General features: G+C 38.6%; 1 protein-coding gene across 1 annotated transcript; it reads right to left on the bottom strand.

Moving 5' to 3' along the window:
• Positions 1-1241: 1241 nt before the first annotated feature.
• KRR1 (KRR1 small subunit processome component homolog) lies at positions 1242-13112 on the bottom strand. Its single transcript, XM_063445124.1, has 10 exons — positions 12997-13112; positions 11124-11299; positions 9715-9849; positions 8544-8669; positions 6231-6314; positions 4893-4949; positions 3555-3725; positions 2784-2861; positions 2595-2688; positions 1242-1906 (listed from the first exon to the last, which is right to left on the bottom strand). The coding sequence occupies exons 1-10, from the start codon at positions 13061-13063 to the stop codon at positions 1770-1772; spliced, it is 1125 nt and encodes a 374-aa protein (XP_063301194.1). The 5' UTR covers positions 13064-13112; the 3' UTR covers positions 1242-1769.
• Between the last annotated feature and the right edge of the window lie 876 nt (positions 13113-13988).

Here is a 13988-nt window from a genome sequence, read left to right as displayed (position 1 = left end):
TATAAACCTTCCTATACCTGCTACACACAGCAAATTCCCAACAGCACTAGTTGCTGCCAGTTTTCTGGTAAGAATTTTCACTTACGAAATTATATTTAAAAAGCACAAGGTTATACTATCCCTCATGATCACTCAAGCTGCAAGTGCACAAATTTAAGCAGCACATTGATGTTTCTATATAGAAGCACTGCACGTGACACAAACACACAGATGCACCTATTTTTAACTCATTTGACAAAAGATCAGAGATTGGGAAAGAGCAACCTCACCAAGCACAAACGCACAAGTCCCAGCTCACCAGAAACATCTTTATTGCCCACTCAGATGACAAAAGTCAGTCACTTCTCCAGTTATCCAACATGTTTCATCCAGCATGGAATCAAAGTGTTTGGAGAGACTGTAGTCTTTCTAAATACGATGCAGGAAAGGCTGGGAGAATGAAGCATGCAGAAAGGACTGAATCGTTCTACTATGGCTATTGCCACCCAGTCGCCTATCGGTGCAGGATATCGGCTTGGAACCCAAAAGCAGCAAATCAAATATTTAACTGGGTGGCATTTCAACATCGTGCATGGTAGAAGGGTACTATTTTACGAGTTAGGGCTCTCTGGGACACCTTATATGTGGCGTTTACAGATGCTTAAAAGTATGTTTTTGTGGATATTCTGTTAAGGCTGTTGTCTGGAGTTAAGATTTGCAGTACTTGGTCTAGTTGTTCCCCAGGCACAGAGTCACCTGGGTGGGATCTACATTGTTCTAGTTAACGACCGCCTGCCAGGGTCTGTGTATAAATATGTGCATTGGAACCTAATAAAGTATTCCTGTTTTCACCCTTCATCAAGTTTCGACTGGACTAATGTTTGGGTGGGCTGCTACACATCACTGAACACTCTGCGGGAAAAGGAGAGAGGCTTTGGCAGAGCTACTCTGGTTAAGTATTGGAGTTCTGCCACACTACTCATTCGGGGCACCAACATGGATGACAGCATTATGATAAGCTAAATTGGGATTAAGCAGCAGTCGTGAACCTGAGCTCTCTCTTGGCAAGTATGTTTAGAAACTTAATGGGACTTTCTGAAAAATCTGATAAATGTGTAATTCCTAAATCTTGAACATCAGCTGTTCTAAAGCAATGCAAGTTTTCTTAACACTTTTGAGGAACGATAGCTCGGTTATTTACCGCATTCAGAGAAATGCCAAACATTTTACAGAAATTTTATTTAAAAAAAAAAAAAAAAAAAAAAGGAAACAAAACCAACAATCAAACTTATTACAGCGTAATGTAATTACAAGGAAAATTATTGCATGAGCATGAACGACTGTAGGAATATGACGTGTCAATGAAGGAACACTGTGATATATATTCAATAAACTGTAAAGTATGAATCATTCACAAGGAAACTGCACATTTTACTCCAACATAGCCAAACTGGAAAAAAAAAAAATCTCCAGCTCAGCTAAAATGTAGCATTTCTAATCTTTATTTTTTTTTGTCAATAAACCCCATGGGATTGATTTTGAGACAACGTTATTTCTGACCACTTGTACTAAAGAATTCACTTGTTTTCTGGGGTTTACAAAAGGCATTTGAAATAAATAGTTGGGTAATAAAGGATATGGCCTGTATAAAATGAAGAGTGGGTCAGGCATTTCTCACTGCACAACTTCTTACAAGGAATGAATAGAATCTTCACAAAAAGGAAATGCCAAATATCTCCGATGTTGAAGCCTCATGATTCAAACAAGTTTATGAAGAGTGTAAAGCCATGTTATTTCTTCTTTTTCTTCCCAGCTATGGCCAGTTTCTGCTTTACCTCCTCTTCTGGAAGAGCACCGAGCTTCTTGTCCTTTGCCTTCTTTACTTTCTCCTTAATGGCATTCACATCAATTTTGTTAGATGTAGAAGCTGTAAACATAGAAGGATCAAGAAAGGTGTAAACACGCTCCATTTTCTTAGGTCACTAATTTTTAACGAACAACAAAATGTAAATAAAGCATTATTTGCGTTTATATACAGAAAGTACCTGAATAGGGAAAACTACAAATATGATCTGCTGCAGCCACCGTGAAAGAGGTGAATAATATCTTTAGGCACAGTATTTAGCGGTCTAAATTCTTCTCAACCTATATTCCACTTGCATTTAACCCACTTTTTAAATGCATTTAAGTGAACCAGTAGACAAACTGTGGAGAAAAGGAGAGGCGATGTAAAACCTCTTTATCTACTTCTTCAGCTGCTACATATCAAGCTCACATGTCACATCCAGGGGTCTTCACGAAATATGCAAGGGCGCTAAGTGACAGCGCACATGTGGATGATAACTATATAGCTCTTTCACTGAGAGTTATGTGAAATCTGCAAATATTGCACAAGTCACTGTGCAAGATCTCTTCCTGATATTCTCACATATACTCTAAAACCAAAGAATTACAATAAAATAAACAGATAAAACCCACTGCTACTCCCCAAAGCATTGTACAAGAACTATACGATAATTGCATAAAATGCTTCTGGAATAATCATCAAGAACAAACCCATAAAACATTCAGAAACAAAACCATAAAACCAACATAACTATAACTACTTTCTTTACCTTTCTTTGGCTTGGCCATGGGTTTCTCCTTAGGTGGGATAAAAGCCTTGTTTCTTTCTTCTTGTCTCTTTGAGACTGCTTCAGCCTGTTTTACCTGATTTCAGAAAAGCAAAAAAAGAGGAAATAATATTAAAGAAAAGATAAAAAGAACTCAAAACAGAGACACTTAATGAGAATAATGAAAATCACCTTAATTTCTTCTAGTTTCTTACGCCTCTTCTGGCTCTCCTTCAGGAAGAACTCCCCACTCGCCAGTTCTTTATCAATCTAGTAAACAAACACACAGATGCAAATAAAGGAATATATTTAGCAACCAAGATCAAGAATAATAATAGCAAAGAAAAGAAACTTTGCAATATCTATCTAACATTAAATAAAGTTAATAAATCTCACATTTTAGATTAAAAGCGTTGTTATATATTTCATACATCTAATGATACAATATCATGCAAGATGCATCCATTAAGAACACTTCATATTTAAAAAAAGAGTTTGGCTAAAGCCAGTCATTGTGTTATATATATGGGGTATACAAATCATCCATACACAAGACTGGTAGAATTCTGTGCAAACATTGGAAAGAGAATAAAAGTTCAATGTGGGCAAAGATACTAATGTAGATATGTATTGAAACGTATGATCCAATCGAGATGGAAACATTGGAGAATTCACAGAGAATGTATACATTTTATGCCAAAATAAATGTATTGGAAATATTTTTTCAATTTCACTAATTTTACAGCTCAGCAATTGGTGACCTAAAATTTGCAAGTACCTTATCAGTTATCCACAATTCCTTATTTAGAAAATAAATTCATATGGAGTGCCAAGTAATATACTGATATATTTTTTTAAAATGTCCACATGAATATCTGAAGTGTGTGCCAACACCAACAGGTAGCTATTTGAGGGACATTACATGTATGGAGCTAGGTGTTTGAAGACAGTAAGTGGTTTTACCTGACTTTCCGGCTGAGGAGGTGGGAATGGTGTATATTCTTTCTTGATATTTTTGTTTTTCGGTTCTTTCCTCTTGCTAACATTCTTGTGTTTAAATTTCGGGAGAAACCTTTCCCAGCTTTTTGATCTTAGTTCAGGGTCTTTGGCCAGCTCTCGCTTAATCATTAACGCCTGCAATGTATAAAACAAAAGTAATATTTGCCAACATTTTAATTAAATTATTTTTGATCAAAAATTTTCAACTAAATTCCACAATTATATTTTACAAAATAGAAATTGGTTACTTTATCCTCAATAAATGAGAGCCTAAGCAACTCTAACCAAAAAACAAGACAACTGCAATCGATCACCAAAATATTATGTGCAACCAACAATGCCTTTAAATGCTTTCTGCAATTTCTTTGTGTGTGTGCCTCTTACAATAAAAAGTTCCCTATTTGGTGTCAGTCAGTGTGTCTTTCAGCGTTATTCACTGGTGTGAATTGTTGGGAATTCAAAGCAAATGTAAAATCTTAAAGGACCACTATAGTGCCAGGAAAACACTAGTTTTCATGGCACTATAGTGCCCTGAGGGTGCCCCCACCCTCAGGGTCCCCCTCCCGCCGGGCTCTAGGGTGAGGAAGGGGTTAAATTGTCCTCTTTCTCCAGCGCCAGGCGGCGAGCTCTCCTCCTCCTATCCGCCTCCTCTTCGGCTGAATGCGCATGCTCGGCAAGAGCCACTCGCGCATTCAGCCAGTCTCATAGGAAAGCATTTACAATGCTTTCCTATGGACGTTGGCGTCTTCTCACTGATTTTCACAGTGAGAAGCACGCAAGCGCCTCTAGCGGCTGTCAATGAGACAGCCACTAGAGGCTGGATTAACCCTAATATAAACATAGCTATATAAACTATGTTTATAGAAAAATGGGTTAATCCTAGAGGGACCAGGCACCCAGACCACTTCATTAAGCTGAAGTGGTCTGGGTGCCTATAGTGGTCATTTAATACAAAACAGCAGAATGATCAATTCTCAATAACTTGCGCTTTAGTGAATGATTATGTATCCCACAAAATAGTACATCTCACAGTTTTTATTTGTTCACAGTCTTATATACCTTTGGCTCAATTTATGAGCAACAACATTTAAACTAATCACTAAATATCAATCCACTTTTAATTTGCTATTGTAGATGAGAATCTCTTCTTTCAACATACCCCTTACTTGAAAATAAATAAACCGTAAAGCACATAGGTAACATTCAGCACATCTTCCTCCATAAACATAAAGATGTTGGCAATTTTGTCTTTGAATACATTCAAAAATAAGAAATAAAATGTATTGTGATGGTAATTCTTACCTTGATATTATATATTGGATGAATATTCTTCATTGTGTCCAGCACTACTTTTCTAACCTGAAGCAATATAAAAACCATACACATTTTAACACAAGACAGTTCTGATATTTAAAAGCTCATTCTGACTTATCTGCAATGAATTGTTTACAATCTACCCAAATGCCTTTAAAGGAATGAGCTCTCCGATAGAATAAATAAGTATAGTGGGAGAGAGGGAGGGAAAAAACCAGCATGCCCCTAAAAAAGTTCCCCAGTCTTTTTCACTTTGTGGCACACATTGCAAATATGTTTTATTACTATTAAAATAAAAAAGGTTATGTAAAATATCGAGACACAGCTGATTAAAAATGGGAAGATACGGTAAGCAGTAGATGAGGCAAAGCTATGATTTGTCACATTTTGTATATATTAAAGTAGTCACTACTTTGTTTTATGAGATCTTAATTGCATTGCAACTTCAGTTGTATTCCAACACAATACAAATGATTTTTTTTTACCAGAAAGCTATCAATCTGTCATGATGAAAACAGTAGTATTTGCATTATGTATCCATATGTGTGGTTGCAGTTTTACTGCCTGACGTATTTCTTAAAGGGACACTCCAGATCCCTAAAGCACTTAATATTGCTGAAAAGCTTCTTGTGTGAAGAGTGTCTCCTCTCGTTTTCATTTTGAAAATAATGCAGATTTCAATAGAAATTGACACTTTTATAAATTATACTGATTACATCCCCCAGACTTTTCAAGCAGACAACATGTACTGTTACTTCCTGTTTTGGTTAGCTTATTTGCACTGAATTCAAGACGCAGAAATTGCCTGAATGTGAAGTTTGTGATTGGACAGCCTCAGAAAGTCTGGGCTGGGTTAGAAGGGGAAGGCTGGCAAAGGCAGCAGACAAGAGAACTGCAAATATATATATATATATATATATATATATATATATATATATATATATATATATATATATATATATATATATATATATATATATATATATATATTCCCAATGGAAAAATGCATAATTAATTGCATTGAAGTTTTCATGAGGGGTTAGCTACTAAACAGTGATTTTAATTTGTTGTGTACAAAAATTACAATTATTAGAAAACCTTTACTTTTTATTTTTCATAGCACAAATACTAAGGTAAGAGTGGCACACAATACAAATAGTTAAAATTACACAAGCTACTGTCTTTCTTTATAAAATTATGCTTTTTTTTAACCTGTGTCCTTAGAAGAGAACTGGGAAACAATGTCCCTAAGACAACATCCACTAGTTCATCAATGCTGCCATTTACTAAAGAAAACACACGACAAAGTAAATGTGCTTCCCTTACCTCTTTTAAACCACTGAATGGCCCTATGGCAGATACCGTGTTTCCTTGGACCATAATGTAACAGCTTGTTAGAAGTTCCAGTGCCTAAAATGGGACAAAGGAAAATACAGGAAGAAATAAAATGATAAAAAAAAAAAAAAAAACAGGGGGGCGGGGCCTGACCACTGAGCTGGCTGGACGTGGGGCACCTCGGCTCCTCAATGAATCCCCAATATCCAGCTCAAAACAATCTTATAGCTCCTGAATAACTGCACAACTACTACAAGAAAGCGAGGGGGGACCGAGCACAACTTTAAGAGTGAATACTGACCCCCGTCCTGCTGGCGAGGATGATGGCTGGGATTGCGGCCTGTCGTGAGGCTCTGGCGGGAGATGCGGCCGGTCTCCCGTGCTCAGTCCGGCGGGACCTCCCACACACTTAGCGAGGGCCCTGTTCACCGCCCCCTGTGGGCCGGGGGGGTTATCCCAGACCCCACCGGGGAAGCAGCGACCACCTATGAAGCCCGAGCGACAAACCGAGCAACTTGGGACCGCATGACAAAAACAAAATGGCCGCCGCATCCATCACCAGCGGCAGAATAAGCGTCACACAGACACACTGAGGAAACTATCAGAATGCAAGGCAGGCACACGCCTGCACTACCTGAGTCAACGTCTCACCATGGTCACCGGCAGATCTGAGGGAACTCAATCAGGACTCTAACCCTGACGTGTCACAAGCTCCCTCCTTCATATACTTGAGGCTGCCACTAGCAGATACAAGAGACTAAACACCTCCCTGGCAAGGGACCGGAACACAGCAAGGACACTGACCGACTCAACACAGAGGCAGGGATGATCAAGCGGTAGCTATTCATATATGCCCAAAGTAGTTGTAGACTACTGCATACCCTGTGTTTGCAGCACCTTACCTTTCACAAACGCTGTGTGCATACTGCAGCTGACTCTCCTTCTGTGGTTCCCCATAGAGAGCAACTATGAGCTAGCATGAGAGGCAGATTCAGAAAACCTAGCGCTCTGCTGCCCCCTGGTGAAGCATACAGAAATACATACTGGACGTTCCTTTGTATAGCCTGTACTAAAAATCTAATTTTTTACGCTACTTTAAAAAACAAAATGTGCATTGCTACTCATGCCTAACTAACACTGATCTATGTTAAACCATCTGCTGGCAACAGCTGTTGGGGCATTGCCAGATTGTTTGTATTTTTCATTCTATGCACCAAAAATAAAGAATTAAAAACAGACATAATCTTACTGTGCTCACGGTTTGTTTTTTTTCCCGCCTTAGGTTGAGGTACCTTTAGTATTGATGTCTAACTGGAACTTTGGAGTTCTGTTTATTTTATTTTTGCAGTGCTTGAAAATAATGGGGGAATATGAGAGTAATGTGATGCAATGTGTGAGGCCATGAAGGTGATTTCAATATACAAGTGTTTTCCAGAGCAAAGAAAGAATTACAGTCTCTGAATTCAGAATGGAGGTTATATTTGATAGATTATATGTTGCAGTAATGAAGGTGGGAAATGAATAAGGAGTGCGTGGGTTTTTGTACAATGTGATGAAGAAATGACAGGATTGTGTTAGTTGATTAAAGTTGACAAGAGAAGTCCCTGGGTAGAGTGCAGTTTGGTACGATGGTAGCTGAGCATAAAGTCTGTGTTACCATAAAAAAAGGGTCCACAGAAAGAAGAGGACCAGAAGAGAGATGCAAAGTATCCCAACTCTGGATTAATTAGTACACGAGACACTAAGATGGCAACAAAAAGGTAGAACCCAAGACAGAAGGGTGCCAAGCTGAAAATGGAAGCCGAGACAATGGTTAATTTGTTGAAGAAGGTTGTGGTGTCAACTCTGCTAAATGCAGCAAATAAAGGAACAATAAGAACAGCCTTTGTATTTAGCCATAAGGAAATCAGTTGTTAATTTTAGATGGAATATTAGGTAATAAACAGAATGCAATGGGTCCTGGATGAAGTTACATGTTGAGGAATGTATGAAGGCACGGGTACACAGACTACCTGAAAACCTTAGAGATCAGGAGTGTAACAGGATAATGAATTGCAATGATATGTAGCGCCTTGCTTATCTTATCAGTGTGAGATTATACCAAATGTCCAAAAATATAGAGGAAAGTTTTGGAATTGTGATATTATAAATATGTGTTTGAATGGGAACAGAGTAGAAGTAAAAAGATTGAAAAGGCAGAAGGTACAAACAGAAAATGGTTAAGAGAACAATTTGGAAATTTAAAGTTCAGATGTCAAATTAAGTAAATCTTAGAGACAAGCTGATGTGTGTATCAATACATACTTTTAAAGTCGATCCCTTTGGTCCCAGAATTCTTTGCCTCCTCTTAATGAATCTCTCTCTGTTTCGAACTAATGAACCTATTTTGATAATGTCACAAGCCATATCATCCTGGAGAATTCTCACTGCCTGTGAGAAATTAAACCAAAAACAGAAAATATTCCATATTAGAATTTCCACAATATTAATCTAATTTTGTGAAGAATAATCCTTACCCATGAAAAATATTCCTCTAAGCCTAGACTGTAGGTATCAAGTGAATCTTACTCATGACAAGTTCATGAATGGGTGAGCACAAGAAGTCTCTTGGTGCAAACTATACCGTGGTTGAAATAGCTTTTGTGGTGAAATTGCTAAAGCTGAATTATAGCTTCAAATAGTGCTGCTACTCCTTCACTTCCCAGAAAAAAAATGTTAACTCCTTAGACCACAACTACTCAGCGAAATACTAACCAAAGCTGCACTTCCTTACATATTGTAATTATGCAAATATAAACATTTTTAATAACATATGGGGTAAAAATTACATTACTCCCTAAAATAATTTCTCCATGAATTTATATTAACTGGTGTAGACCCTTGGGGCACCATAACAACCTCTAGGGGTTAAACTGTTAACGAATGTTAAATTCAACCTCTCTCCTTTGCTTTTATCAGGGGCTAAAATCAGGAGGCCTAAGAGAGCCTCAGACAGGCACGTCACTTGAGAACAAGCATCAAATACATGTTCTTATGGAGTTGATACAATGCCCAGAGTGTTCCTTTAAATATGGCCTGCATATTGGAGATAACCATCAGATCACTAACACGGCCTTCCTCACTGATTTTTTGAAGACTGGCCCTCTGGTCTTCCCTGTACCCAATTTTCCATTCTTTAAATCAGAAAAGGATGTAAATGTTTGTTTTAGAACTACAGCTTCTATGATACTTAGGCTGGCTTGCAAAGGATCACGGGAGTTGTAGTTAAACATCAGAGGCTCTACCTTTATAGTTACCCCAGTTCCAAATTATTACTCTACTCTATTTCCTGCTTTCTCTAAATATGTACTTTATAGTGAAAGGATAAAGATTTTTTGGCATATATTACATCATTTGGTGCAATATTATTTTACTAAGGTTATGATTTGTTTACATTACTATTATCTCTACTTACAAATGTTGCGAGGTCACATACCTGCTCAAATGGGACACTTCTGGCTAGCAGCTTTATGAGGTCTCTAGCTCGTACAATAACATAGGGATCAAACGTCTTCTTGGTTGTTGTGACAGTCATGCTTCCTTCAATCAAATCCAATTCAGCTTTTACAAACTGAAAATGAGAAATATTAGTTGGCTAAGCATAAAATTAGTAATTTGAGAAATTAAGGAAAGCACATATATACAGCAAATCTTCAAAAACCATCTACCCAATGTCACAGTTTATAAACATCTTAAAATGAGCATATATGGTTAAAATACATACGCCAGTGTAGACCAATTGTGCATGAAGTTACATGTCATGACCAAAATTCAAAAGATTTTGTTTCCCAGTATCATGTACATATGGAATATCATGAATATGAACCCATCATTCAGCGAACTTGTGGATATCAGGTTCACTATGGACTAAAATCTAGATGCTCAGAAAATGGAATAAAAGTATATAGTATTTTCAGACTCAATATAATGATATCTGCAAATAGCTGTACAAGACTCGCCTGTTCCACAAAGCAAATGTAAAGGGACACAATATGGTCAAAGTGGACCTCATTTTTAATGGATTATATAATGCAAAAACAATTAAGTAAAATAGATATTCTTTCAAATATTTAGCAAAGTCGTAAAGGCTGCCTTCAGCTACAGCCAGCTAACTCCATCTTCAGAAGCAGACACTCCAACCAGGAGCCCCTCATTCTGGTATATGGAACGTATCTTGTATCAAGCACCCCAGCTATGAAGAGAAACATCATGGCAGTCTGACTGAAAGTCAATTGGCAGGTGCACATTCCAAATCAAAGTTCATTACCTTGAAAGAAAGTTTTGAAAAGCAAGATGTCAGGGGCAGGGTCACTGCACCAGGACCACTTTTAGCTGTTTGGTGCACACACACAAGCTCTTAAAGCAGATCAAATATATGACAACCACTTATAATAGTATTGGGTTTTTTTTTTTTTTTTTTAAATATGCATTAAAAACAACATCATGCCGGGTCACCCTCAAAATCTTAATTTTGTAGTAAAGCTTTATTTTTGGGGTGAGTGCATTGCTTTGTAAATGTGAATACAGTTTACTTATCACACAATCAATGCAGTCATACTAAAAACAATCTTAAGAGATATTTTAAAACAAAGAGGAATGAATACCAAGAGTAAAAGATTAGATTATTTGGGACACTAGTTTAGTAAACATTGTGATACACTATACAAGATACAGCTTCCCTCTGTGGTGTTCAGTATAGAATACATTGTAAGGATTTTAATAGACTATTAACATTTTTGTAAGCAATAGAAAAAATTACTTTTAATTCATAAGAATATAAAACAGCACATAATTTTATACTTTTCTGTCTTAAACAGAACAATATAAAATGATGGTGATACTCACGCTTGCACTTAGAGCTTTTTGCACCAGAGGCCAGCATTCTTTCAGGTAAGCTTCCCGGTACTTTGGGAATAAGGTTGCAAAACTGCTCTCCTCCAGCAATCCTCGAGGGTTATCATCCTTGGTGAAGGGCTCCTCTTTCCAGCCATCAGGGACAGCAAGAAGTTCTGATTCATCCACTATCAAGTAACAGAAAGAAAAAAAACTTAAATGTCACTTTAGATAACACCGTTTGTTTATTATGATAGGTAGTGCATGTTACTTTAGTCCATTTGTCTAGGCCAGGCTTCCCTAAACTCTGGTCTGCAGATGTTGCTGAACTACCACTCCCATGATCCTCAGCCCATTTAATAGAATTATGGGAGTTGTAGTTCAGCAAAATCTGGAGGGCCTGAGTTTGGGGAAGCCAGGTCTAGGTATAAATAGCACATACACAATGATCTAGACATTAGATGCATACACAATACCCTGCAGGTTCAATAAGTGCATAGAAATTCAGAAATGCAATGTATGCGCAGACAAATCTAAATGTATGAGCCATTAACAGAATCACAGCACTATAAAAAAAAAAAAAAAAATGGTACTAGCTGATATAAAAAAAATAAATAAAAAAAAAACACATGCTACTTATCAAGTAGTACAAGACATACTCTATAAAGCAAGTCCATGATAACATGTCAAGTATTGAAACTAACTTACTTATACAGAACTACAGCTGGGTAATGTTCTATAAATGAAACAATCACTAACGGAAGTCACAGAACGTGCCAATTAACTGCTCTACTTTCTCAACTGTGCCAGGTTTCTTTTATTATATAAACAGACTCGATAAAGATGGGTCAATATTCGTTTGACCCATAGCTTCATTTGGCCGTGTTCCTTAAAAATAAAAGACTGTGCATATCCGGTGATGTGATTATTAAAAAAAAAAATGCCCCTGAGACCCACAATCACTATTGTGTGTGAATATAGCCCAAACAGCTTAAAGGACCACTCTAGGCACCCAGACCACTTCAGCTTAATGAAGTGGTATGGGTGCCAGGTCCAGCTAGGGTTAACTAATTTTTTTATAAACATAGCAGTTTCAGAGAAACTGCTATGTTTATCAATTAGTTAAGCCTTCCCCTTTTTCCTCTAGTGGCTGTCTCACTGACAGCCGCTAGAGGCGCTTGCGTGATTCTCACTGTGAAAATCACAGTGAGAGCACGCAAGCGTCCATAGGAAAGCATTATGAATGCTTTCCTATGCGACCGGCTGAATGCGCGCGCAGCTCTTGCCGCGCGTGCGCATTCAGCCGACGGGGAGGAACGGAGGCGGAGAGCTCTTCGCCCAGCGCTGGAAAAAGGTACGTTTTAACCCTTTTCCCCTTTCCAGAGCCGGGCGGGAGGGGGTCCCTGAGGGTGGGGGCACCCTCAGGGCACTCTAGTGCCAGGAAAACGAGTATGCTTTCCTGGCACTAGAGTGGTCCTTTAACCCCTTAAGAACACATGACATGTGTGACATGTCATGATTCCCTTTTATTCCAGAAGTTTGGTCCTTAAGGGGTTAAACACCACAATTAAATACAGTATTATAACTGAATGCCTCTAAGTTAGTTACCTACATATACCAAGAGCTTGAAAGGACACGTGGAGTGCCATGTATCCATTCTAATTCTGGGTCAACGTTCTAGAACTAAACCAATGATTCCATCACACTCCCCTGGTTCCCATTATAAGTAGTCCATTCCCCAGACATGTTTCTGGATCCCTCCCATAGAGAGCTCTATGTAATAACCATGGGGGAAGCATTGTGGGGATGCGTGGATTTCCCCCCCCAATTTCCTTGCAGGGGATAAGCCCATTAATATCCAGGGCCAGGGGCCGTTGCTGCTGACCTGGCTGCTGTTTGTTTGGGTTCTTTTTCTTGGCTGCCGGTCGCTCAGGCTGTTCTGTCTCAGCCATGCTGCCAGGAAACTCTACCAGCACGTGACGTAAGGACGCCCACTAAGTGCACCGAAAGCGGCCCCCCCTAGCAACAGAGTAAACTGATTTTTGCGTTCCGGGTAATCACACGTTCCGGTTTGTGTCCCAATGTGAATGAACTGCTGCTTCCGGTCTGTTCAGGCTGAGAAAGCTGGGAGAAAGCTGGGAACTGTGCTGGGATACTAGGGCAATAGGTAGTCTGTTCTACCAAGAAAGAAAGCTGTATTGAGGGGGATAAAACAAACAGTAAATTGAAACCCCCCAATGGCTTAATGTATCCTTCTTAGGTTGCCATCACTCACAGTTTGCATGTGTCTGCCTAGATTTTGCAGTTGGATTTTTCAATTCACTACCAACAGAGTTATTCACCAAAGTGAGAATTAGAAGTGAATTAAAAGGGAATTTCAAGTTTAAAGGGACACTCCAGACACCAAAACAACTTAATCTAAATTAAGTTCTTATGGTACCAGGACACCCCCAGAGCCACTCCTACCGCAAGGGGTTAAACCATTCTCGAACGGTGTAACCCCAAAGTTACCTCAGAGGTGGCATCCGGTTTAGAATTTTCAGATTCATAAAGAGCAGAGTGCCGCCGGGCAGGGGCGCCACTGATTGGCTAAGAGCAGTCTGCTCACACTCTCATCCAATCATTGACTCTACATTTATAAAACTGTCTTGGAAAGAAACCCACCTTTTCCAAGCCAGCTTAGTGAATAGGGAGTCACTGAGAGAACAGTTTAACCCGTAGAAGTAAGAGTGCCTCTGGGGGAAATTCACTTCTGTTATGGTCAAAATAGCAGAACTGGAAACATTATCTAGCTATGGTTTCTTTTTATATCAGATCCTAAACTTACTTTAAAGTTTTTATCTTTTGATTCAACCGCAATGACTGGTGATGTTTAAA

The sequence above is a fragment of the Pelobates fuscus genome, chromosome 3 (assembly GCF_036172605.1).
Source record: "Pelobates fuscus isolate aPelFus1 chromosome 3, aPelFus1.pri, whole genome shotgun sequence".
Taxonomy (NCBI): domain Eukaryota; kingdom Metazoa; phylum Chordata; class Amphibia; order Anura; family Pelobatidae; genus Pelobates; species Pelobates fuscus.
Note: the sequence above shows the minus strand (reverse complement) of the source record. Positions and strands in the feature narration are given on the sequence as shown.